General features: G+C 52.4%; 12 protein-coding genes across 12 annotated transcripts; 4 read left to right on the top strand and 8 right to left on the bottom strand.

Annotated features, from left to right (window-relative positions):
- Window positions 1–905: 905 nt before the first annotated feature.
- Window positions 906–2,507, bottom strand: IAQ61_001519 (uncharacterized protein; the record flags this gene model as incomplete). Its single annotated transcript, XM_003839778.2, has 2 exons — window positions 906–1,865; window positions 1,914–2,507. The coding sequence occupies 2 exons, from the start codon at window positions 2,505–2,507 to the stop codon at window positions 906–908; spliced, it is 1,554 nt and encodes a 517-aa protein (XP_003839826.1).
- A 784-nt stretch (window positions 2,508–3,291) lies between these two features.
- On the bottom strand, window positions 3,292–5,784 carry IAQ61_001518 (uncharacterized protein; the record flags this gene model as incomplete). The annotated part of the gene is made up of 3 exons (XM_066095136.1): window positions 5,300–5,784; window positions 4,618–5,190; window positions 3,292–4,565 (listed from the first exon to the last, which is right to left on the bottom strand). The coding sequence occupies exons 1-3, from the start codon at window positions 5,301–5,303 to the stop codon at window positions 3,292–3,294; spliced, it is 1,851 nt and encodes a 616-aa protein (XP_065954984.1). The 5' UTR covers window positions 5,304–5,784.
- Window positions 5,785–6,924: 1,140 nt separating this feature from the next.
- On the bottom strand, window positions 6,925–9,045 carry IAQ61_001517 (uncharacterized protein; the record flags this gene model as incomplete). The annotated part of the gene is made up of 4 exons (XM_003839776.2): window positions 6,925–7,179; window positions 7,270–8,066; window positions 8,119–8,595; window positions 8,940–9,045. The coding sequence occupies 4 exons, from the start codon at window positions 9,043–9,045 to the stop codon at window positions 6,925–6,927; spliced, it is 1,635 nt and encodes a 544-aa protein (XP_003839824.2).
- A 640-nt stretch (window positions 9,046–9,685) lies between these two features.
- Window positions 9,686–11,263, bottom strand: IAQ61_001516 (uncharacterized protein; the record flags this gene model as incomplete). The annotated part of the gene is made up of 3 exons (XM_003839775.2): window positions 9,686–9,878; window positions 9,940–10,751; window positions 10,808–11,263. The coding sequence occupies 3 exons, from the start codon at window positions 11,261–11,263 to the stop codon at window positions 9,686–9,688; spliced, it is 1,461 nt and encodes a 486-aa protein (XP_003839823.2).
- Window positions 11,264–11,641: 378 nt separating this feature from the next.
- On the top strand, window positions 11,642–13,033 carry IAQ61_001515 (uncharacterized protein; the record flags this gene model as incomplete). Its single annotated transcript, XM_003839774.1, has 1 exon — window positions 11,642–13,033. The coding sequence occupies one exon, from the start codon at window positions 11,642–11,644 to the stop codon at window positions 13,031–13,033; it is 1,392 nt and encodes a 463-aa protein (XP_003839822.1).
- Window positions 13,034–13,464: 431 nt separating this feature from the next.
- IAQ61_001514 (uncharacterized protein) lies at window positions 13,465–14,990 on the top strand. The gene is made up of 3 exons (XM_003839773.2): window positions 13,465–14,110; window positions 14,201–14,484; window positions 14,610–14,990. The coding sequence occupies exons 1-3, from the start codon at window positions 14,044–14,046 to the stop codon at window positions 14,964–14,966; spliced, it is 708 nt and encodes a 235-aa protein (XP_003839821.2). The 5' UTR covers window positions 13,465–14,043; the 3' UTR covers window positions 14,967–14,990.
- A 157-nt stretch (window positions 14,991–15,147) lies between these two features.
- Window positions 15,148–15,429, top strand: IAQ61_001513 (uncharacterized protein; the record flags this gene model as incomplete). The annotated part of the gene is made up of 1 exon (XM_066095135.1): window positions 15,148–15,429. The coding sequence occupies one exon, from the start codon at window positions 15,148–15,150 to the stop codon at window positions 15,427–15,429; it is 282 nt and encodes a 93-aa protein (XP_065954983.1).
- A 381-nt stretch (window positions 15,430–15,810) lies between these two features.
- Window positions 15,811–16,461, bottom strand: IAQ61_001512 (uncharacterized protein; the record flags this gene model as incomplete). The annotated part of the gene is made up of 4 exons (XM_066095134.1): window positions 15,811–15,956; window positions 16,016–16,128; window positions 16,183–16,221; window positions 16,340–16,461. 4 exons carry the CDS (start codon window positions 16,459–16,461, stop codon window positions 15,811–15,813), a joined length of 420 nt encoding a protein of 139 aa, XP_065954982.1.
- A 235-nt stretch (window positions 16,462–16,696) lies between these two features.
- Window positions 16,697–17,219, bottom strand: IAQ61_001511 (uncharacterized protein; the record flags this gene model as incomplete). The annotated part of the gene is made up of 2 exons (XM_066095133.1): window positions 16,697–17,004; window positions 17,198–17,219. 2 exons carry the CDS (start codon window positions 17,217–17,219, stop codon window positions 16,697–16,699), a joined length of 330 nt encoding a protein of 109 aa, XP_065954981.1.
- A 250-nt stretch (window positions 17,220–17,469) lies between these two features.
- IAQ61_001510 (uncharacterized protein) lies at window positions 17,470–20,525 on the top strand. Its single transcript, XM_003839772.2, has 5 exons — window positions 17,470–18,650; window positions 18,709–18,838; window positions 18,890–18,957; window positions 19,013–19,440; window positions 19,498–20,525. The coding sequence occupies exons 1-5, from the start codon at window positions 18,531–18,533 to the stop codon at window positions 20,102–20,104; spliced, it is 1,353 nt and encodes a 450-aa protein (XP_003839820.1). The 5' UTR covers window positions 17,470–18,530; the 3' UTR covers window positions 20,105–20,525.
- A 1,019-nt stretch (window positions 20,526–21,544) lies between these two features.
- On the bottom strand, window positions 21,545–22,162 carry IAQ61_001509 (uncharacterized protein; the record flags this gene model as incomplete). The annotated part of the gene is made up of 1 exon (XM_066095132.1): window positions 21,545–22,162. The coding sequence occupies one exon, from the start codon at window positions 22,160–22,162 to the stop codon at window positions 21,545–21,547; it is 618 nt and encodes a 205-aa protein (XP_065954980.1).
- Window positions 22,163–23,011: 849 nt separating this feature from the next.
- Window positions 23,012–23,611, bottom strand: IAQ61_001508 (uncharacterized protein; the record flags this gene model as incomplete). Its single annotated transcript, XM_003839771.1, has 1 exon — window positions 23,012–23,611. One exon carries the CDS (start codon window positions 23,609–23,611, stop codon window positions 23,012–23,014), a length of 600 nt encoding a protein of 199 aa, XP_003839819.1.
- Window positions 23,612–24,782: the final 1,171 nt, after the last annotated feature.

Genomic DNA, 24,782 nt, shown 5'->3' with positions numbered 1-24,782 from the left:
AACCGCAGAACCGAATGAGTTGTCACAATATGGATCGTCGTTGGGGAGTTCCATTCAGGTTTGCGACTAGAAATACCACTGCTGCAAAGATTAGAAATACCACTATAGTAGATTAATAATACCACTGCCTTGACAGCGAAAGCACTACCACGTTCTCATTAGCAAGTTGTACCACCATAGCATTGAACCCAACAAATTCCGCAACCTAAAACTTTCTTCAAATACCTCACCTCCACGCCCATCCCGTGACCCCCGTCCCCTCCCACCCATCCGCGCCCATCCTGCCCATGTACGAAAGAAAGATAGACAAAATCTTGATAAATCTCATAGTCCAGACTCACTCCCCCTCACAACCCACATCCCCCCGCCACTCCCAAACCACACCAATAATATGCTCTCCTCGACACGCACACAAGCCATCCAACAAGCCATCCACCAAAACAACCTACAGCACAGCAAGTCCCAGCTACCAACCGCAACACCCGCGCCCGTACTACTAACCAGCCTAAACTCATTCTTGCATTTCGCTTGCATTTTGGTGAGGAGGTGTAGCCGTATTAGGCTGTGTAGGCGCGCTCGAGGCGAAAAGGGGTATTGTGCTTGCTAGTTTGGCTCAGCGGGTTGGCGTTAATTTAGGGGTGTGTGTTTGCGCTGTGGGCGATGCTGGCGGGGAGTTACCGGTAGGAGGCGCGGGTGTGCGCGAGGTGGATGGCGTAGTAAGCGCGCGGCTGTGGAGAGGCCCTAGGCGATGAGTTTGGTGTTGTCGAGGTATGGAGACTGTTTGATCTATTGTATGATGGAAGTGAATATCACTACTAGTAGGAGATTCTAGTTAGGTCGACCAGAGCTATACTCGTGTGGATGGTATTAAATAGAAAAGCTCCAAGCGCGTATACTATAATAACCTAGGGTAAGTCATGCACTTCATCCTCGCCAGGTTTCCGCCTTGCATACTCTCGAAGCACTTGGGCCAACTTGTCTCTCGCATCTCTTCTCTCAAACACTTGTGCATGATCTGCCGTAGGCCACCAGATAGTCTCTAAACCATGACCTTTCCATTCATGTTCTTTCCATTTCTGTTCTTCGCTCTTCAAATCGACCCTGTTTAGGTATTTGCCGACCGTCTCTGTATCAACGATCAAGTCTCTGCCACCCAGACTAACTGTGACATCGTGCCCGCGAAGCTCTTCGGTCCACAGGATGTTCTGCGCCCAGAAAAAGTGCCGCGCTAGAGTGTGCGCTACCATCATATCGGTAGAAGCGAACCAGTACAGCTGATGTTCGTTCGCGCCTCGGGGTTGTCGTGCAGTAAAGTTGTAGGCCACGTCGGGCAAATGCAGTAAGAAGGTAACTGGATCGACAAAAAGGATAGGACCAATCTTTGCAGCTGTGGTAGCATTTTGCAGAATCTGGGTAGAGATTATAGAGCCATAGGAGTGGCTGGCAAGAACTACCTTGTCGAATCCGTGTCGCTCGAGAATAATGTTGATCTGACGACACATCTCATCTCTTCCCAGAATAGGACCAGTAATGCGGAAACTGATAGGCATGATCTCGACCGCAATGATGCCTATTTCGCCATCCTGTGCAGCATCAGGATCGTGCTTGTTGATCTCGGCAAGAAAACTCGTATAAGGCCACAGCCCGATGCCAATGCCATGTATGAACAGAATGGGCAGCCGCGTCTTCGACGTGTGCGGGCGATACCAGTAACTGAGATCTGGCGCAGAAGACCTTGATCTGGTGAACAAAACGGCAGGACGAGGGGGAAAGATGGCTAATGCAGAACGTAGGTGAGTTCGATAAAGGCTGAAACCACTACAACGGAGGCAAGCCGCAGTAACTGTGTCTACCAACATTACAATCTGTGTTCATGTCAATATCGCAATGTCTGACACGGGCCTCGTACTTACTATGTACCACAGGACTGGGCGGTGCGACATCCTGACCTCGTCGACTGTCAACCGCAGGCTCTTTGCGCTACCCCAACCTGGCTCCAGTCTTCGGCCAAGCAAGGTTTGGATGCCATTCGCATACTCATCAAGCTCTTCCTCCTGCGCCTTTGACTCATCGGGATGTGCTTGAACGCGAACTACGCGCTCCTGCTCGGTCTCGGACCCACGATACAAGAGCCCCCATGCAAAGAACTCGCGAATATTCTCTCTTCGCACCTCGCCCGGCCTTGCGCCAAGAAACCACCTACTGATATAGTACTCGGGGTGGGGAATCTTGTCCCAGCATTTCCAGAACAACGCCTTTCTCTCGGCAGCATCAGGCGCGGGGGGGTGTTGGGCCGAGGCTTGGAGGCTACGCTTCCGTGGCAGGTAAACGAGCAGCCAAAACAATGTCTCAATCAGGCTCCAAGTAAGTAGAAAGCGGCGAAACGCAGTGTGAGGCGGCTCGGCAATGCTAAACGACAGCCAGAATATGCTGAAGGGAGTGACAAGGCGGAATCCAAGGATTACGGCCCTGATGGCGATGTATTTGGGGACCGTGTTATCCAGCATATTGTGGTTGTCGTATGCAGACGATGTGATGCGTCAGTTAGTGGAATCTACGGTGTTGTGAGATGCCACACATAGTCCGTTAGGGCAGACAAGTAGGCGCCTCTACTGTCTTACGAACGACATCTGGACATGGTGGTCGCGATGGAAGTTGGCTCGGACCCAACTTCCGCAAGGAACCGATGACGATGACGCACGTGAAACGTTCCCCTCTGACTAAGCGCCATACCGTAGGTAACTGCCAATACCATAACCCCAATTCTCTTCATCTCCAACACATAAGCCTCAACATCAAACAGACAACAAATAGCTTTCCTTTCCCAATTGCCCATCTCCCTCAACAAATCTGCAGCCGGGATCTCGCTAGCTTAAAGCGCCCCGCCCAACCCCATCAACGCCCTCCACCCCCTCAAGACCAACACCATCATCCCCATTCCAGCCCAACACTACCTCGAGTTCGCACTTCCACACAGTTTCCAGATTCTATGACCTTGTATCGCATTGACCTGTGAAAATAATTCATATGGGAGGCTAGAGTGTCTTTGAGGGGGAGGGGGTATTATAGGAGTGATATAACGGATGTGAGGACTTTGGTAAAGAAAAAAGAGCGCGATGAGATGAGATTCAAGAAAAAGAGGGGGGGGGGGGGGGGAGAATACTTGAATATTCGTGCATATGCATGTCCCCTTCAGTTAACCATTCTACACACCTATCCACGGCCAAGATAAACCCTATCCCTCCGTCGATTCCTCCTTCCACCCACCCACTCCGCCTTCCCACTCCCTCCTCACTGTTTCTGCGAAATCATCATTTCCTCATGGAGTCCAATCGCAGGCGTTTCATTCACCGTCTTATTCCCCTCATGCGTGCCCAACACCCCCGGCGTTCCCTCCAACTCCAACACGTAATCCACACTGCCCTCGTCGCGCATAACATACTCTTCCTTGTCCATGTGGCGAAACAGGACATAGAAGATGACGGCTAAAACGGCACCTACAATGGCGGGGCCCGCAAAATCCCACGTGAGATAGGGGTCGCGGATGACGGAGGAGCATGCGAGGCCAATCGCGTACGCAACCCCCGTGTTGAAGAGGTTGATGGCAGACACGAGACCGCGCATGTTGACGGGCGCGCGCGAGTACGCGATCCCGTACGCGGGCACGTTGACAAAGATTTCCGAGATACCGCCCAGGCCGTAGGGGATGGCCATCCACCAGATCGTGATAGGAGCTACGCCGGTACCGACCGTGCAGTTATCGGAGCCGTATTCGCCGCAGGGAGATTGTTGGTAGGCGTAGTAGTTGAGGATGGCGTAGCCTGCGCCGCCCACGGCAGACATGGCGAGGCCCGTGGTGATGCGGGCGACAGGGCCGTAGTGGATGCGTGCTTTGCGGAGGGCAGGGTAAAGAGCATAGTTGAAGATGGGAGCGGCGACGATGATGCTGAGGGTGTTGAAGTTTTGGATGACGTCGTTGGGGACGCCGTTGGTGGTGAGCATGGTGGAGAGGTAGCCGGCTGCGCCGCCGATGCCGTTGTCGTTGAGGTACTGGATGGGGAAGAAGCAGAAGATTCCGGTGGCTTGGAAGGCGCGTCGGACGTCTTCTACGAATTCGTCATTCCAGCCGGTGGAGATGTGGAGGCCTGCAGCAGCGATGTTGGAGGGCTTTCCAAGGGCCCAGAAGCCACTGCGGCCGATTCTCTTGATGCCACCGCGTCGGAAAATGACGCCTAGCAGTTTGAAGACGCGGCCGAGCTCGCTGCCAGCTGGGGGGTGGAGGATGAGGCGCTTCCTGAGGTACCACATGAGGAATGGTAGGGGCAGGTACAGTAGGAGCGGGAGCAAGAACGCTAGCCACCAGCCAACGTACTTTTCGCTGTAAGTGGTAGCGACACCCATGAAACCGCCGATGTTGATGAGGAGATAGAACCACAACATCACTCGCTCCGTTGTGGCCTCGGGATCTTCAATGACTCTCTCACCCTTCTTGGTTGTGACCACCTTGGGCACTCTAGTCGCCATCTGATCCAAGAGCAGCGGGGAAACATTCGGCTTGAACATGGCTAAGCGGTAGTATCAGCATTGTAGCAGCATCCTGGACACCGCCCCAAGGACAAGACTTGCCAGCACCCACAGCCAAGATATACAGAGACAGCAGATACGGCACCTTTGCGCTTCCATCGGCCAGCAGCGACTTGGACGCCGAAACGACCATCAATGCATGGGCAAGACCAAAGACCAGAATACCCCAACAAATCAGCTTGAACCGCCCCGTCCTCGTGTCGGCCAGCCAGCCAAAGAAGACGGGCAGCGTGTACACCAACATGGAGAAGGACTGAGAGACGGCATTGGCCTTGACGGTCCCCAGACCAAGGGCACCGGCCGTCTCCTGGGTGCCCTTGGGAGGAGCACCCCAGCCATTTCCCCCGGCCGGCAACGGGCGATTGACAAAGTTGCCAATGAGCTGCTGAACGCCATAGTACGAAGCCCGCTCTGCAAACTCGACGGCGCAAATCACATAGGCGACGGTGGGCATGGGGCCGGGCACACGACGCAGCGTCTTGAACTCTTCTTCCGTCGGCTTGCCCTCATAGTCGCCCGCCCGCAGCAAGGGGTTGTGGGCGGCATTGGCATACACCGGCGGCTTCTCCTCGCTCGAGAAGTCGCGGTCGTGTTCTACGGCGGAGGCTGATGATGCACAGGTTAGCAAGGGGGATATGTATGAGAAGATGCAGGCGGGCAAGGGAACCCCGTGAACTGATGAGCCGGCTGGCAACAACAGTGAATGAATACATACCCATGGCAAGAAATCTTTGCTGTCGATGGAGAAGAACCAGAACTCGACTCCCGAGCCAGCGAGCAGGCGATGTAGGCAAGTCTTATAGCTTGGCATTGCTTCTTCAGCGATAAGCATGGATTGGCTCGGCCCAGGTGAACGCAATGTGGGTTTAGTAGTATTCCCTCACAAGCATGTGGGCGGGTGGGGCACGCCATCTCTCGGCGCCGAGCCACATGGGGAAGGTGGCATGTCGGATGGACATACAATTTTACTGCTTTGCCTGCGAACCGATTGAGCACTGCATGTGTGCCTGGACTGTAGGAGTACTCTACTCTAGAGTAAGAGTAGCGTATGGTCATGTGGCCACAGCTGATGGGGTACCAAGTACTGGCATGGTGTACTCTATGGTGGGTGTACTGTACCGGTACCTATGTGTGTACTATAGTATCTACTCTATACCACCACGCCTGACATTGCGGTGTTGTCATGTGGTTGTGGCCATTTTCCAATCATGCTTGTTGTTTTGTAAGCACCGCTACTTCTCTGTTGCATGTGGCAGTAGTAGATTACTCGATTGTACTAGAGTCCATCTGCCGTGTGTACTAGAGTAAGTAGGAGTAGTAGAGTATGTGTCTTGCGGCGCGGACGTTGCATCGCCACGTCCTTCTTCTACCAAGTTACTATCGGTACTTGGGCCCACCGGTAATGCCGCGGAGCCAGCGTTTGATGAAAAAGACACCAATAGCCAGCTCTGCACTGCCATGGGGCCACAAGTTCGCACAACGTCATCGCAGTCCAATAGCCTTTTCTTCTAGTCCTCCTAGATATTACCCTACGTGTGATGGCCTTTTCTTCTAGTCCTCCTAGACATCACCCTGCGTGCGATGGCCTTTTCTTCTACTCTTAGTCCTCCTAGACATCACCCTGCGTGCGGCACCCTTCTCTTTCCAGCTCAGTCCAATACCGGTACTCTACTGCATCCGTCTCTCGCTGCATCAATCCATACCGAATCAAACACAGACTCTCTACCATGTAAGGTACCTACTCCACCCCAAGCCAACTCGAACAATCCACTCGATACGTCCCACAAAATCCCACACATAGTACTCCCTATTCCATCTCCCAAACCCCCAACCTAGCTACTCTAGAGTACACAGTTACACTACACTCTCCCCAACCACACCGTGCCCACACTCCCGCCCCCGCTAGAGTACCCGTACCACTAGCACAAACCATGGACCTGGGCTCGGTACGATGTTCTACAAGGAGAACACGCTTGGACAATTTTGTTCTTGCTCTCCCAGCTCGTCTGGCTTCTGTGCATTGTCCGAAAGTGGGGGGGGGGTTTGCGCTTGGGAGAGCGCTAGGGTGGGTTGGCTTGCGTTGTCATCATAGTGTCAGATTTGCAAGCAAGGAGTGTAGGGTTGCATTCTGGATCCGACCCGATCGAGTCTTTGACATCATAGCTCGACGATACACACAAGCCACAAGGGAAGAAACAAAGCCGCACACATTGAACCATCAGGTAGCTGTCAATCCGCTGCAAGTCCACAAAATAAATCACATCAGTCCAGACATTGGATATTCAAAAATACCCACTGTCCACTCTACACCCTACAGCTCCCCATCCACACCCCGGCACTCTACTTGAACTCCGCCATGAAATCCCGGTGGAACCGAATCAACCTCTTGGTCCAATCCGTCCCCGGAGCCAGAAACGTCGTTCTAAAATGCAGCGTCCCTTCCTTTTGGCCAAAGCCCGAGCCCGCAACCACACACACACCCGTTGCGTCGAGCATGCGGAAGCAGTAGAATTCGTCGGCGGCCCGGCCTTCGGATTTGGCTTGCGCAAGGGCCTTGGGGGGCAGGTGAATGGTGGGGAAGAGGTACATGGAGCCCTGGTGAAGACGTTAGCGTTTCCTCCTTGTTTGGCCTTCGAGGATGGGGGGATAGGGGAGGACTGTGGGTGGAAAAAGAGAATATAGTACCTGTGGCTCGGCGCACTCTACACCCTCCATCTCCTTGAATGCCTCGTACAACGCCATGGCACGTTCCTTCAAGCCCTTGAAAATACCATCGTATTCCTGCTTGTACAGAGGATAGCTGGGCTCGCCCTCTTTGGGTGGGTTGACCATCATCTCGACGATACATTGGCCCAGTACTGGGGGACAGAGTTGGATGGAGATGAACTTGTACACCTCAGCCGCAACCTCTGGCTCAAAGCCGATGAGCTCAAAGTAGCCGCCACGGTGACCACACTCTCCCACCATGCCCTTGGACACCGAGTGCAGCGACGCAAGCTCAATGTCGTCGTATTTGCCGGGCTCCGACTTCTGCAAGTCGCGGAGTGCCTTTTTGAAGGAGATGAATTCGCCAAGGAAGACGTTGGTTTGGTAGACTTCGTCAGCCATGACCACTAGTCGCTTTTCAGCGGCGAACTTGAGTACGGCCTTGATGTCCTCGGCAGGGAGGGAAGCACCGGTCGGGTTGCCGGGGTTGATGACGCAAATGGCCTTTACGTCGGTACCCTCTGAGACGGCCTTGTCATAGGCGGCGCGGATGGAGTCGAGTGATGTGCCCCATGCAGATTCCTCGTCGAGGTAGTATGGAACGCAGCGGGCGTTGAGCACAGAAAGTGTGGCGGTGTAGAGCGGGTATTGCGGAATGGGAACCATGATGCCGGTCTCTGGCTTCGCGCAGATGGTGTGGAGAAGGGTATTCACGCCCGACGAGGCACCGTTGCTAAGGTAGATGTTCTCGAAGCTCGCAGGGTAGCCATCTCGTCCTGGTCGATTGTCAGTCTGGGTGTTTGCCACTGCGCAAGGACAAGGGCTTACGCTCAATATACTCGGCGACGCTCTGTCTGATGCCCGGTGCACCCTGACTCTGACTATATGCACCCACGCTCTTGACCTCCTTCAACAGCCTCCTCGCCCTTTCCAACACATCTGTCTTGTATCCCAGGCTCTTGATGAGCACATCTTCATGCTCCAGCAGTCCCGGATTCTCCAACAAACTCGCGACCTGGCGGAAGAATGTAATCGGCTTCTGGTCCAGCTGCTGTGGATTTCCAATGTTGGCTGCAATGACGGTGTCAAAGGGAAGGTCCTTGCCCTCGCCCTTGGCCAGCTTCGCACGGTACTGCTCCGACTTGACAGCTAGCTCGCCACGGACGGCATACTGTGCAGCCTTGACGTGTGGGTTGATGGTGTCAATGGTAAGCGCCTTGTGCGGTGCGGTCGACATGTTTCGTATGAGACGTGGCGAGAGTCGATGTAGAGGGGCGTATGCGATCGGTGATGGTCTACACAGTGCTACAAGGCAAAGATGGTGGTGGTGGTGAGCAGTCGAACGAGACTATGAGTCGGTAGAACAAGACGGCAAGCCAAACAGAAAGACAAAGTACTACTCTCTACTAGCACTGCTTTGGGGTCCCCCACAAAACGTAGTGTATGGGGCAGAGACGAAACTAGACAAAGTTGAGTTACTTTTTTTTTTTTTTGTAACCTGCAGCAGTGACAAGACCGTCGTGGACTCGTGGACTACCCCACTACACACAAACCACCCACCCCTCCGTTTCTCGCCGTAGCCCCGAATCTCCGCGCCGTCCAAGTGCGACACGCGTGGGGGGAAAGGAAAAGAAATGGATTCCAATTACCTCGAGTGCCTCCGTCACGCGCGGCAATCACACCCGGCCGCAGCCGTGAACTCGAGACGTGGGCGCGAAGGCTGCTGATGCTCGTCTGAGCCCATGACGGCGACATTATTGGCGACTGGACCCTGCTTCTCCTGACTGTCAATCGGGTACACCGTAGACCGTAAACCCGCCCGCCCGCACGGATCCTGCCGATTCTCCACGAGTGCAGATTGGGGCTGGCAATGGCGTGAGAGAAGAAGAAGAAGAAGAAGAAGAAGAAGAAGAAGAAGAAGAAGAAGAAGAAGCAGAAGAAGAAGAAGAAGAAGAAGCAGAAGAGGGATGATGATGATGATGATGCTGCTGTCGAGTGGAGACGCGTGCGCGAGCTCAGCATCAAGAGATGTAGACAAACCTGAATCGTTGTGCGTCTAGGCCTGAAATCCTCCCGTATCGCTCACCGCAGCTTTGTGACACCAGCGAGCCTTGATCAGTGATCCGCCGCAAATTCGGAGTTAAAGGAGCGGAGCTACGGCCGGCTCAGCTGCCGGCTCACCCAACCTTGGCCCATCTGTGCCACCCCAGAGTTGGTACCGGTCAACGGCTTCTGTTAGCAACATCCAGCTTGACTCCCTATTTATTCCACGAGAGAGGGCCGGGGTGGGCTACTCTAGGCTTGCTGCTTCGTCATGCTTTTCATTCATTGAATCAGCCGCTTTTGTGCTGGGTGAGTCTAAGTCTACAAGTGCTCCGTGTTGCATCCCATTCCCCTAACCACGTTCGCTGCCCCTCAGCCTTACTGCCTGACCGTACTTTTGCAGCTTGGTGATCAATTGATCGCCCTGTTTCACCACGTCTGCGTACTGCTTGTTCTTGTCATCCGGTCGGTTGGTCTCGATGATGCCCTTGACCCGGTCGATGGTGCAGGGTATGCGGTCTGCCGCAATGAATCTCGCGAGGTCCCTGATCATGTATTAGCACCTCGACTCTTCAACGCGACTTCACAGGCAAACCCAACACTTACTTGTCGAGAAAGTCCACCGTGACACCAAAGTCCTTGGCCATGCTCTCCAGGCCGACGACTCGGTACGACTGCAAGAGCTGCTGGTAGCCGCGCAGTCGCATCTCACGCACATACCAACCACGGTGCTCGTACATGTACCGATCTTGGCTAAGGAAGTTGACTTCGACCTCGCCAAGAGCGCCAAAGAAGCCCTTGTAGTCACCCTCGTACAAGCTCTTGACCAACTTGGCGAGGGGCGCAAATTCAATCGGCGCCTCCTTCTCTTGCTGACCACCAAGAGTGGTGAGGTTCACAAGGGTGGGTGCTGGCGTGGCAGTGGACCCTGACGCAGCATCCGTCATCTCCTCATCACCGGCTCCAGGACCAGATGATGTCTGCCCGGAGAGGGCCGAGAGCTTCTCCTCCGATGTACCGACAATAGCCTTGATCTCGGGTGCGTCCACGACCTTGGACTTGAAGTCGACACGCTTCAGTGAGACGGAGCCAGCGAGGATGGCATAGACGACGAGATTGGAGTAGCTGCACAGCTCGTAACTGGTGAATGTGGAAAGGCTGTCGAGTAGGAGGGGTGCCGCTTGTGCGTGCGATCGAACGGTGAGGTAGTGTAGCCCAGTGTAGGCCTTGAGACGATTGCGGCGGTCCCAGTCACCACCGCTCTCAATCAGAGCGCTTGCTCTGTCAATCGTCTTCTTTGCCAGTATCCTGTCGCCAAAGAAGAGGGCGACACGTATTATGGCGAGCACGAGATCGATCTTGGTGCCTAGAATGCCAGTCTTTTCGAAGATGGCCTCGTAACTTGCAATCGCTTTGTCCTGTATGGTGATCAGTGCTCACTCTGTATTTGAATATCTAGAAAGGGGAACCATACCTTGTCTCCGATGCGATTGTAGAGCTCTGCCCGCTTACCTCGAGCCGCCTGAACTTCTGTCTCGCCTGCCTTTTCTGATGCCTCATCCTCTTCCTTTTGTATGGCTTCTAACTCCTTCTCGTTCTCCGCACTCAAGCTCTGGTAAAGCTTCTCATCCCAGGCCAATGGTATTTCAAGTGACGGCTTCTTCGTAGCGAGCATGTTGGCCAGGCTGGCCGAGGGTCTTCGATGGCTTGTGGCTTGCTCTGCCCCACCCTCACCTGGTGTGTTCAATACGCCTTCCGCGGGATGGGCCAGGTACCGGTACAGCGGCGCCATCTTGTGTTCGGCGATGGCATCTTGGACCGATTTGAGCGAGGCTTGCTTGGCGGACTTGGAGGCAGCGGGATTGGTGAGCTGGAAGATGTGCTGCGACAGTTGCAGGTCGGGATACTTGGCGAACTGTGGGTCACCCATTGTCACAGTCTGTGTGATATATGGGGGGAAATTCGGTGGTGGGTGGCGGTCAAGGTGGTGGGTTGAGTGGCGGAAGTGAGAGAGATGGCTGTCGTGTTTTGGTATTCCGCAGGTGAAGCTGCGATGATGAGGTACACTAGCGCGACTCGTGCGACGGACCAGGCACGTACTCTAGCTGAACTCTCCCCCAAAAGTTCCCACAAGCCGTTTACACTCAATTTCTTTCTTCTACACTTCAGCAACAGTTTGCGGGTTTGACTCTACTTCAAACTTCAAACCTTCATAATTGACTCTTACAGACTGCATACAACAAACGCTCTTCAAGGCGACACACGACATAGCAGGGTCATGAACACACCTTGTACTGTACCATAGAAAATGGACAGCAGGAAGCGCTCTGCCTCTAGGTCGCCCTCACGATCACCACCGCGTCAGCGAAAGCGCCCTGGCGCAGGAGCGCGCCTCTCAGTCGCCGACCGCGAAGCCGCGCGCAAACGTCAACAGCAACGGGAGGAGGAAGCTGCGAGAAATGCACAGAAAGAGGCCGCACAGCGAGGTGTTCATGATGTTGTCAAACAGCACTACAACATGGTGCCCGAGCGTGGCCGTGAATGGCGTCAAACAGATAGCAAGATCAAGGGGCTGCGCAGCTTTAACAACTGGGTCAAGTCGTCCATCATCCAGAAGTTCATCGGCGACGAGCGCAATCTGAGGATACTAGACATTGGCTGTGGCAAGGGAGGGGATTTGGGCAAGTGGGAGAAGTCGCGCAAGGTCGAGTTGTATGTGGGCTGCGACCCTGCCGATGTCTCGATCAAGCAGGCTAAGGATCGATACGCTGAAATGAGGAAGAAGTCGAGGCGTATATTCCATGCTGAATTTTACGCCAAAGACTGTTTTGGAGAATTCCTGGGCGACATCCCCATCATCAAGGACGTCGGCATCGACCCTGGCGTGGGACCAGGAAACGCTATGAGCCAGCGGTGGGGAGGGGGTGGCTGGGACATGGTCACGATGATGTTCTGCATGCACTACGCGTTTGAGAGCGAGGCAAAGGCCAAGGGCATGTTGCGTAATGTAGCAGGAGCTCTAAAAAAAGGGGGAAGATTCATAGGCACCATTCCCAACTCCGACATCCTCACACAAAAGGTCATCGAGCACCACAAGGCCAAGGGCACAGCGCCTCCGGATGTGGCCGGTGGCGCAGACGACGATGATGACCGGCCGACATTTGCAAGCGACGACGAAGACGACTGGGACCCTGAGAAGAGTCTGGATAGCCCGAAACCCAACGAGAGTGAGCACGCGAATGGCGAACAGAATGGTGAACATGCAGAGGCATCCAAAGACAAAGGCAAAGAGCAGGACACATCAAAAGATGTCCAGGAAGCTGGTGAGGTCGAAGATGAAGGCTTCTCATGGGGCAACAGCATCTATCAAGTCAAGTTCCCTGGCAAGACACCTCCAGATGGTACCTTTCGTCCTCCTTATGGCTGGAAGTACTCGTACTTTCTCACCGAAGCCGTCGAAGCACCCGAATACGTGGTTCCATGGGAAGCATTCCGTGCGTTGGCCGAGGACTACAATCTCGAGCTCCAATACCGCAAGCCGTTCAGAGAGGTCTGGGAGGAGCAAAAGGACGATCCCGTCCTGGGGCCACTGAGTGAAGTTATGAAGGTCAGGGACCGGAATACAGGTCAGCTCCTCACTTCGGAGGAGGAGTTGGAAGCAGCAGATTTCTACCATGCATTTTGTTTTTACAAGGTTTAGTGAATTGCATGACTGGTGCATTAGAAGTTGGGACAGGATGTAGATCCATCGTGTCAAGTAAGGCGAGGATATATGGGTCGGAGATGCAGAGACGTGGATGTATCGAGCATTTGATCAATGACATGATTAGTATTTATCATCAGTATTCAAGATAGTTGTATGACCGACGAAGTCGGGCATGTGAAAGAAAGCCACATGCTCATGATTGAAAGGGACTCGAAGTCTTTCGGCACTAGCATACCGCTTCCACAACAGCAACCCGATCATGAGCGCTACGAGGCGGGGTTTCATGATGGCCAATGGTCATGTACAGTTGGAATGTATAGTGCAATATACGTAGACGTTGAGGAAACAACAAGACACAAGCTTCTTGCGTAATCGTTCATCCACTGTGGCGCGCTCCCCATCAACAAGAACAAACCATCAAGACCACGCGATATAAAATTGATGACGCAAAAGATTTTCTGCACAAATAGACCAACACCATCCATCTGAACACCAGACTACAATAAGCGAACCCTATCATAAAGTCCCATTCATCAACGTACAGTACTTGTCACGAACCAGAAACAGCTGAAGCCCCGTCATCCGCGTGACTTGGGCGGACTCCCAAACCGACCTCGGCAAACCGTTCCCCGGCAATCCCTCAATCACAAGCCTGTCTCCCTAACCCCAGGATCGTCGAGAGGTGCCGAACCGCAACCGCAGGCGTCCTCCTCTTGTCGCTTCCGCACTCTTCTTCTGTGGCCTTCTTCATCCTGCTAGCTGCTTTTATAATCCAACAGTGCGACGTCTATACTTCGCTCAACACGTCCACATCACCGAACACGTCAACGTGCGCTGCTGCCCAGGATATTACGACTCCGACTCCGCCGACGACTTCGCCGTGAGCAATTGAAAGGAAGACCGAGGTTGATCAGTTCTCTCGCATCAAAGCATCGAAGCTGGACTCGTTCTCGCCCTCGCGATTTATACTCAGTGTACCATTCGGATCCGACAAGGCAGACAAAATGGTCGCAGACGCTTTGATCTACCACCCGACGGTGTCGCACTACCTCAAGTTTGTCGCGACGACTGGTACGTTCTCTTACCATTCTAATCCTTCTGTCACTCCTCCCTCATTTGCTCCCTCACACACATGATGACGATCTAACGCCCCAATTACAGTCGGTCGCGACAAGGTGCTCCGTACCCTCCAATACTTTTCCCGCTTTCTTGCGTGGTACCTCTACCGCACCAACCGCCCTGCCTCCACCATTGCACCCTATGAGGCTACCAAGAAGACCTTTGGCGCAACACGCAAGCTTATGCGCGTGGGAAAGTTTGTCGAGCACTTCCGCGCTGCGGCGGTAGCGAGTGATGCTAAGAGCATGGATCCGGTGCTGAGGTTCACGGCGATTGGGAGACAGTTGGGATATGCATTTTACATGCTTTGCGACAATGCTTGTGTGGTAAGTATCTCTCTTGCTTTCCTCCTGATGAGCAACTTCATTATAATCAACACTCTGCCAATCACCCATTCCAACAAAACCCACGTTCGCGCAAAACAATAAAAACTAACAAAACCTCCCCCCAGCTCGACGCAACCAACATCCGCAAACACTCCCTCTCTGCCCGCCTCACCCGCGAAGGCTACCGCGCCTGGTTCACGGGAATTTCCTTCTCCATCGCTTCGGGCATCTACTCGTACTACAACCTGCTGCAGCGCTCCAAGGCTATTACCTCCTCGGCCGACCCGGAGAAGGTCGTGGAGAAGAAGAAGGTGGAGAAGGAACTCAATGCTGTCAAGGTGCAGTTGGTCAGCGATCTTTGCGACATTACAATTCCGACGAGTGCGTTGGGTTGGGTGGATTTGGACGATGGAATTGTCGGCTTGGCGGGTACGACGAGTTCGCTCTTGGGGGTTTGGGGGGCTTGGAGGAAGACGGCTTAGGGTTTTGGGGGATCTTGATGGGTGGGGTTTGGGTTTGGGGGAGATGCGGGAGATGGGGGGAGGGCAAAGTAGGCACATACACAGGTGTGTGTGCTGGAGGCTTGGGGTTAAATTCAAAGTGTGCCAGGGGTGGTATAAAGCGTGTTGTTGTTATAGTTCTACAGACGGGCAATTGCAATCTATGTTTCCTTTTCTTTCTTTCTCCATTTTCTTGCACTATCTTCAGGCTTCGAGCTCCGAGAGTGAAGATGTAGGCAGTGATATTTGTTTTAGAGCTGGTATTCGAGGTTGGGCTTGGGACTTGGTCGGACTCGGACGTCAAGTTTGGACTTCAACTTTGTTCGACGTTAGACTGGACTTGGACTTTGGCATGGAATTGATCTCGGCTTGGACTGGGATAGACGAAACCGGAAAAGGACGATATTGCTCCCATAACATAGAAAAACAAAACAGATTTCAATGATTAATGCCCCTATGCGCTCACTCTTGTTTTGAAGGAAAGAGATGCCGATTGCATGGATTGTGTAATACAGTCACTCTTGTTTTGCAAAGACGGAGATGCAGAGGGCGCAGATTGTGTACTGTTTGTGTTGTTGTTTCAACGTAGTGCTTTGATAAAATTGTAAGACAGGATAGAGTCGTATGAGATGCTGTGAAGAATGAAAGAGAATGTGGAGAAGGTATGGGAAGTCTGGGAACTGGGTAGTTCGGAGCAGTGAGTCGTGGTCAGGCATAAAAGTCCTAGTGAGCATGGGTTTAGTTCTCAATGCTCCTTTCCTTTTTGAAAGAGAGAGGACAGGGTTGGCGGATTGGTGTTTGTGTGAGGGGGAGATTATGAGAAGATTTAAGGAAAAGAGCAAGGATGGAGATAATAGAGAGTCATGAGTGGTATAGGAGAGGAGAGAACGAAGCGAGAATTACGATAACCATAATGTAGAGAAGACAATATTGAGACAAAGACAACGCAAATGAGATCGATAAGATGTAGTACTATGTACTATTAGTGGAGCCAGTTCATGGGGAGTTGGGGGTGTCTCGTAGCGAGTTACCATGGTATGAATTGCCGATAAATGTGACTGTGCGTGTGGTGTGCACAAGTGGGTGGTGTGATTGTGCCTCGAGTCCCAAGTTTGCATGATTGTTGGCATGGGTAGTGTGTAGTCTACAAGTTGGAAGCAATCAGAGCAGAGCCCTTTGATGTAACATCACGACCTACTTATTCACATGCGTATCATGGTAGAAGCAAGTGTTTCGCCTGTGGACTTACAGCAGACTACTATATAGCCTCTTTTTCAGGCATCTGTGTCGGCAGTTATAGAGCATGAATAGTAGATTAAGTAGGAGTGACAAGGAATCAGCCTCGCTTGGTTTACCTGGGAACATCGCGATCGTCATTGGAAATCAAGTGTTGTTCGCTGTGGAATGCTAGCCAAGTGCGGATTAGTCTCGAGTCCATTTCCTCTCTATCAGTTCCTTTTGGCCTGACGCACGGCATTGTTACTATCGGTGTGTCGTCAGCACACCACACAATCGCAGTGCCAGTAGGTAGGTCCACGACAGCCTCAGGCTACTCTAGCTACTCTAACTACTCTGGCTACATAGGTAGCACAGAGTAAGCTGGAATACAGTTCGACCCGTTGTCATACCCACCCACCCTAAGCCAAAGCTTCATCAGGCCTCAATTCTCACTCCGTGAATATTCTGGCCCCCATTCGTTTGAACCCAATCGCTCAGCGCGAGGCAGCCACATCTCCTGGAAATAGCAGTGCGCCTGCAGCGTACGACGTGTGTCCAACGATCTTGACCGAAAGAATCCTACTAGGCTTGTCGTCGGTGGGAAGCAAATTTGCTGTTCTGTTACTGTACAGCAAGACAGCCCAAGGCCGAAGGCATGGAGCGGCGTCACGACGAGCATCGCGGGGCTGCGCAGCAACTCTTGGAGTGTACAGTAGCTTAGTATCGTGAACTTGGTCTGGGAAAAGCAACAAGACAGAGTTTGAGGATCGACGAGAAAAGGGCTTGCTTTGAGGAATTGCATCTGCAGGAGACCCGCTTGGCCGATTCTAGAAAAGGGGTTTCCTCCGATGCGGGAACTTGCTCCCGACAGCCGTCGGGGAGGGGAACCTGAACACCACCTGAACACCACCCTCGTAAGAAGACGACGTTGCGGCGACTGGGCGAGGTTGGCAAGGCCGCAAAGGCCCGGTCAGGAAATGGGGCATGACTGGTACCTGCGAACCACGACTGAACCATGCCGTCCTTGTATTGTAGCGGTGACCAACAATCAAGATCGGCACTCACGAAACGGTCCGGTGTGGGCCAATGGCTCGCCTCGACTGACGGGACCCCCTGGGCTGTGTTGATCTCGGTTCCTGAACCATGGGAGCTATCATGAGTCAAAATCACCGCTGCTCTTGTACCAGACTGACATCACGGCCAGTGAGATGCTCGCCAACAATGCTGGTGTCTCAAGTCGCCCTGAAACATGCTACGTTCGGTAGACGCTTGCTTATTCATGGCTCAGATAGGTACGAGGTGGGAGAGAAGGGAGGGGTCGGTCCTTTGCGTCTCGGCAATCCTTCCCTGCCCAACACTGATCAACCTCACACACAGGACGGCACGGAAAATAGGAAGCTTGAACACAGACACTAGAGACTTGGGAAAAAAGCAAGAAACGTGTCCCTCGTCAGTTCATTCGGTCATATTGGGGGCAAGGTTCCGCCTACTCCCGTTTCAGACAAAGTGTGGCGTTCGCCCAGTTTGTGGGGTATCAACAATCAGATTTGCTATTCGACAAGTGGACATTTCACTTGGGTTTACTGGGAGTCGATTATACACCACAAGGACGATCTTCCCGCAAACCCATCTGCGCGATGAGCACACGCTCGATGATGGTGTGTGTTCCTCTTCCCCCAATGTTGTTGCGATTAATCAGTAGAGCGGATCTGACGGCTATTTCTCACCCACCAAGCACCGAGGTGCTGCCAGCAAACCACCAGGCTGGCCTAGCTTTGGTACCTGGGGTAAGAAAGGACGCGTCTGACTGCATCTTGGGTTCTTGGATGGTGGAAGCACGTGTCCGCTTCTTGTGGCAGCCTATCATGTCTGCCCAAATACCCAGGCCAGGGGTTTTTTCACAGCTGCATATCCTACGATACCCTGCAACCTGCACGACCTAAACGGATCATCTTTCGGTGTAGTTGAGGGGGTCCACTTTCTGCGTGGTGAGGCACCACATTTGAGTTAGGTTCCATTTGGGGTGATTCAGCCGTTGGCAGGTCCACTTAACAGACTATATGGCCCGACGATGCCTCGCACTATCAGCCTTGTCTGGAATCTCCGAGTCCTCTTCTGGCTTTATTCCAAAAAGCGCTTCCCTTCTGTTGCATGCTGGCAATGCTGGGCTTGAGTAGGAGGAGGACATGTACACACGCTTGAACACTGCTTATACGACTGTTGCCGGGTGCCCAATTACATGATATTGACGAGTCAGGGCTCAGCCGGATTTGAGACATCGACATTCGATAAGTTATCGGGCGCTGCACGCCTTCGCAGTGTACGACCATGAGCAACTCTCTGGAGTCGGCTTTGGTGACGGCACACCCACATTTGCACCCGGATAACGCAAACCTGCCAACGACAAATCAAGCGGCTACTATCCTGGGTGTTACCATCAGCTTCTTGGTATGTTTCACGCAATTCCTCTCTCAACAGCCTCCATCACTAACCAATTCCCCAACAGTTCGTTGCCTTTATCACATTATGTCTACGTCTATGGGTACGATTTCGAGACCGTCTCTGGGGATGGGATGATGCCTTTGTACTATTGGCATGTCTGACAAGCATTGCGGGCGATTCCATGGTCTGCTTGAGTACGTACATTTGAAGTGGTGATGCGTGAAAGCTAATCTGACGGTTCACAGTGCCAGCAGATGGTTTAGGTTTACACCTTTGGACGCTCGATGAGGGACATCGCGCTGCGTATTTTAGGGTGAGTTGCAAATCACACGTGCAATACTTTTGGGCTTGCTAATCCATTACCGCAGCATGTGTACACTACGAATATTGCATACTGTGCCAGCTCCGCACTCATCAAACTATCCATCATGTTCCAGTTTCTACGCCTATTTGCCGAGTCTTGCCCCTCGCATCGCAGTTGTCAATATCGCATTGCATGTCGTCTGACCTGGCTTCTAATCATCATCACCACGATATGGGGCATCGTCTTCTTTTTCATCGCCATCTTCCCTTGCAGACCGATAGAGAAAAATTGGTATCCGTCAATGGAAGGACAATGTTTTGGATGGGGTTCCAAGGACCCGGATACCTTTTTCCCCATGTTCCTCGGGCATTCTGTTAGCAACTCGGTACTGGACATTGCGGTCTTGGCTTTGCCTGCCCCGTTCTTGGGCATGCTGAGACTGGCAGGAAAAGGCAGAGCAGGATTAATAACGCTGTACACCCTCGGATGCATGTATGTATCCTTACTCTAACTAGCTTCCCGTCTCTGTCTTGCTAATTTGTGAATCAGTGTTGGTGCAGCCGCCATCGGCCGCATGATAGCCTTGTCTATCAATCGCGCTGGCACCATCCCAATCTTCGACATGACCTACTACATCCCACTCGTCTACATCTTCGCCGTCCTCGAAGTCAACATCGCCATCATGGCGGCCTCGATACCCATATTCTGGCCCGTCATGGCCAATCTCGCTTCCGGCAAGATCTTCGTCGTCAACGAAGTCGAAATCCACGTCGAATCCGCTTCCCGAGGCAGCTTCGGCTCCGGCCGCGCCATCGACATTAATGAGTCCAAAGATGCCTACAGCGGCCGCCAAAGCCGCATCAGCATCACCGCCAAGACATACAACGACCGTCGCCGCTCCCGCTCCAGTCATCGCCACAAGCAGAGTGATGGCTCCTCGGTCAATAAGAACCTCGGCCACCGGCCCAGCCAGGACTCGAATCGCAGCCTATTTCACAAGGTCCACCTCGAGCCCAAGACGCTAAGTGGGATCCTGCCTTCAGAAGAGGAGAATTGGTTTGCGGACCTGGATCGTATGCATCCGGGCAAAACGACGACGACGGTACAGAGGACAGATATCCCGCTGGAGCAGATCAAGGCGTTTGAAGATCGGTGATGTACCTGTATATGTGTATGTGTGTGTCTTGTTGTATGATATGTGGGTATGGGCATGGCATGACATGGCATGGCATGGGATTTTGTAAGCGCACCACATTTTTGGCTGTTTTGAGCTGTGTGCTTTTGTTTTTCTACTTTAAGCGAGATGATACCCTGGGCCCAATATACATAATATGCGAACTTTTTTTCAACTTGGTTTTTAATCATGGTTTGATATAGGCTTGGGGAAATTGGGGGGTTATAGCGCGGTGTTGGGGGATTGGTGCGTTATGTGTTTGTGTTTTTGAATGTGAATGTGAGTGAATGTGAGGCGCTGGGATGGGATGACCGCGTGATGAATCAATATAGGACGTTGGCATGATAGGCACGTTGTATGCTAAACCTTATGTGTTGTATAGTCTATGTGGAACCCAACCTCGTAACAACAACATCACCCCTCTACGTGTCTCTCACACATCTATCTCACCGCCCACGTCCAATCTCGTGAACTTGTTACATTCTTATCTAGACCGCATACACCCTCTCACCCCATCTCTCTGCAAGGCTAGGTCCTACAAAGTCCAGCTCAGTCCTGCTTGGCAGATTAAATGAGGCGAACAACCTTAATGGAATGAGTAAAACGTCTCTTACTGGACTGGGACTACTGCGGAGCCGGAAAGCAGAAAGCGAAAAGCGGGAATCCAGTCTGGCGAGCGATATCGTGGAGCAAGGGCAATGATGTCAGGTTCGAGCTGGGATATAATTTTTTAACTTCCCAGGGCTCCATCATATGTAGTATGCTATACCATACCAAAACAAGTCTGCTTCCCGTGCTCCTTCTTTCTAGATCCAGCAGAGTGGGAGCTAGGTAGGTACATATACCCCGGGTCTACTTACGCACGCACCGAGACGAGCAGCTGGCTAAGGAGTCTGAGGGATGGCGTACCGGTATATTTGTGTCACTGTTGTATAGAAGTTAAGGCTGAAGGCTTGTTGTTTGGTTTACCGGTAGCGTAGGGTTGTGTTTGGGGCTATGGCTGGATGTATGGTGGGTGGGGTGGATACATAATGGTTAATTTAGTAGATTGATACTAGCACTGAATTTCCGTAGTGTTGGACATGTTTAAGATTTGAATTTGCCTTGTTGGCGGCGTTTATATAATGCTGAGCCAGTCTTGTGGGAAGTGAGATGTGGGGTTTAGGGGTTGTGGCTGTGAATTAAGGTCTTTTCTTTGCACTTGAAATTGAGATTCTCATTCTTCCTAGGATATCATGCTACCTTTGTAGCTCGGGTCATAACGTCATAAAACCAATGCAAAACACAAATCCCACCAAACCCCACACAATTCCCAACCCGCCTACGTCTCACCACCCTTTCAAACCCCAGAAAACGCACAATCTATCGTACACACCGTCCTACACACGCACAGCCCCCTACACCACGAACCCCCCCACCCCATCACCGCACCCAACCCCCAACCTCCTCCTTGACAGCCGGATCCACCAACATAAAGCCGTCAAACTGCATGACGCCCACACGCGGCAGACTCCTGAGCAGCAAACTGGCAATCGGCAAGGCGTGGTCACCATACCGAACCCGAGCATACCAGTCTGCGTGATCGCCGTCGCGGACGTAGAGTGCAATCTGGCGTTGAATCAGCGCTGCGAGGCGGTCGTCTGGATCGTGTTGCTGAGTTGGTGATTTGGTTTCCCCTTCGCCTTTCCCTTCGCATTCCTCTTCGCCTTCGCCTCCCCCATCTCGCCTCCCCCAAGCCCACCCCACCCCCGGCCACGGCACCAGATTCCCGCCATACGCTCTGCGCACTGAAACAGAGCGCACACAAGCGCGATGTCTCTCCGAGGACCAAAGCAAGCAGGCGAGGGGCCGGAGGTGCATAAAGGCGTCTGCGTGGAGCGCGAGGTGAGCGTAGAGTAGAGGGGTGGAGAGCCGGTTCAGTGTGGTGGAGACGAGGGTGAGGGCGTGCAGGGTTGGGCGCGCGGTGATGTGGTGGAGGATTTGGACGGTGATTTCTTCGGGGAGGGTGAGGAGGGTGGGTGTGGGTGTGGATGTTGGCATTGTGGAGCTCGGGGGGTGGGTTTTTGGTGGAGGTGGTGGGTTGTATAATAGATGTCAGGTACGGTAAAGTGGGAGTCCAGTTGCGAGAGGTTAGAATAGTAGATATGCGGTACGCGTAGACAGCGTTGAAAGCGCTGTCTAACCCCGTAACAAAAGACGAGATCCAAACTCCAATTTCTCCACAACGGAACACCAGATCTCCGATTCCAAAACCTGAAATCCAAAAAGAGTAAGCAATCAAACACAAACTGCCCTTCCTTTAAACCAAAACCCGCCTCCATCACGGTACCGGCACGGACTTGGCTTCCTTTCCAGCCAACTTACCCCCCTCTCGGGCCTTAATTCGCCCCATGCCTACCCCGCCTTTCCCCATGGGCAGCCGGCGCCGCCACTAGAAGTTCGAGATTCAGGTTAAAAGCAGGGCGGGCGTGGGATCGTGGTGGAAGGGCCCCACAAAGAGACAAAGGAGGGTGGGTGCGGTATCCGAGTGTTTCTGATGTCGGGTTCTCAGTTTTGGGGGTGGGGGTGGGGGTGGGGGTGGGGGGAGTTGGTGAGGCGTGGGGGTGTGAGGGGGTCCGGGGGGTGATGGTGGGGTTCTTTTGGAGGGGTAATGGGTTGGTTTCTTTTTTGAGTGAGTTTTGGGGGGTGTACGACGGTGCGATTGTGAGTTGATCAGGAATTTGTGAGCAAAGAGGAGATTGAAGTTGTTGTATTGGATGATTTTTAAATTTTTTTGCCTAGTGATATTCTATACGTGTTTCCTCTGGCTGTGAAAATGGTATGCCCTTCTGCAAAGCATCCTGCATCTGATTCTGGTAAACAAATGTCCAAAGTGCAGTGCGGCCGAATCTATGATTTCCCAATCTTGTTCTTTTCAGCCAGCAGATCCTCGACATGCTTGTTTAACCAGTACGCATCCAACACGCCCAGTTTCATATCCTTTGCGCCGCTGATGCGCCCCCTACATCCCTTGCTCTTGCACAGGCAATCAAACGGCTGCGCCATGTCCCACTCGGTACTTGGGTAGAAAAAGGTCAACTCGTCGCCTGCCTTGAGTCCCTCCTCGCGGTCTGGGTTAACGCGGACTTCCCATCTCTCCATGTCGAAGATGAGGGTGGGATCGCAGGAGTGGTTGATGTAGACGAGGTCGCAGTTGAGCTCAATGTGGAGGTCGCGGCCAGCTTGTACGGAGCTGTATGCGACGGTGGCTGGTGTGGGAGAGCTGATGCGTGCGAAGATTGCGCCGGCGGGGAGGGAGACGAGGGAGACGGAGCGGCTGGCAAACGAGCCTGGGTTGTGTTCTACGCGGAGGAGACGGTTGAGGTCGGGTTGGACCCAGGCAGGTATCGTGGTATTGCTGGCGAGATTGGAGGGGGCATTCGTCTCTGCAGAGAGTTTGCCATTTGAGGCGGGAGGAGGGGTAGAAGTTATTGCTGATGGTGGTGCCATGTTTAGATTGCGGTCTTCTGCTTGAGAGAGAGTTCAATTGGTAAAGACTGAAGTCAGTGAATTTATAGAGCTACGAATTGTTTGATCGATGAAAAGGTATGCTAGTCTTTAGTATTCCATCGTGGCCATACAAGCCGGACGACTGGCAATTTCATCACCCACGAAGCGTACTAAGCCCACCGAAGACACATGCTCTCCATTCGTAGTGGGGATAGGCGGCTAATTTCTTCTCTATAATGCCGAACGGCTTGGTGTCTTGATTCATCCTGTTTGTTGCTGACTATATTGTAGGGTGAAAGGATGGCCGGACCAAAGGCCGAGGTTCGTGACTGGCCAATTGAACTTGCCTTTAAGAGTACGAGGGCGAATCACGGTTACCTGAGAGAATATCATGGTATGGGGGCAGTGCTGTGTAGCTGCACTGAAATGGTACAAAGGTGGGTCAGGAACGGGAGTCGGCTGGTTTGCAGGCTTCACCCCTTTCCAAGACGCTGCTCCGGTTACCTCGTGCCTCGGTAGTGCACGTCTCGCCCAGAAGAGGTTGGTCCGCCTACGTAGTTTGCCAGGTCAGGAGTCGGCACGTGAGATGACGTAACGTGATCCACCACCGAGCGCCCACCCCCACCGAGCGCCCACTAACACCAAAATCCACCACCCACTAAATAAGGATATTGCGCCACCTATAATAGCTATTATTATAAGATTTCTTAGAGTTGTAATTATTAGATCTATTAGAGTAGATTAAATATTTTAGATTATATAAGCAGCTTTTTAGGGGGTCTAATTAGGTGCCTACGCTGTAAAGTTGCCTCTACTACTATATCCTCTTCTACTAGCTCCTTATTAACCACCTTAGCTAGTATAATAGTAGGAGGCTTAAGGATTTACCTTTTACTTATTTAAGACGTTTTAATATTATTTTAAAGTTACTTTTCTAGTTACTTAGTAGTTTTTTACTTATTATATATAGTAGCTTTTTAAGTAGCTTTCTCCTTCTACTCTTTCTTAGTAATTACTTAATTTAAGTAATACTCCTTTATAAGTTAAGCTTTAGTAAGCTTCTATTACTTATAAAGCTTAATTACCTTACTTTTTTAGTATTATAGCTCCTATTCTTTAAGGTTCTTTTACTTCTAGAGCTTAAACACTTACTCTACCTTTGTTATAGACT

This window comes from Plenodomus lingam, assembly GCF_022343315.1.
Source record: "Plenodomus lingam strain CAN1 chromosome Unknown contig_12, whole genome shotgun sequence".
NCBI classification, from domain to species: Eukaryota; Fungi; Ascomycota; class Dothideomycetes; order Pleosporales; family Leptosphaeriaceae; genus Plenodomus; species Plenodomus lingam.
This window is presented reverse-complemented; position numbering and strand designations above follow the sequence as displayed.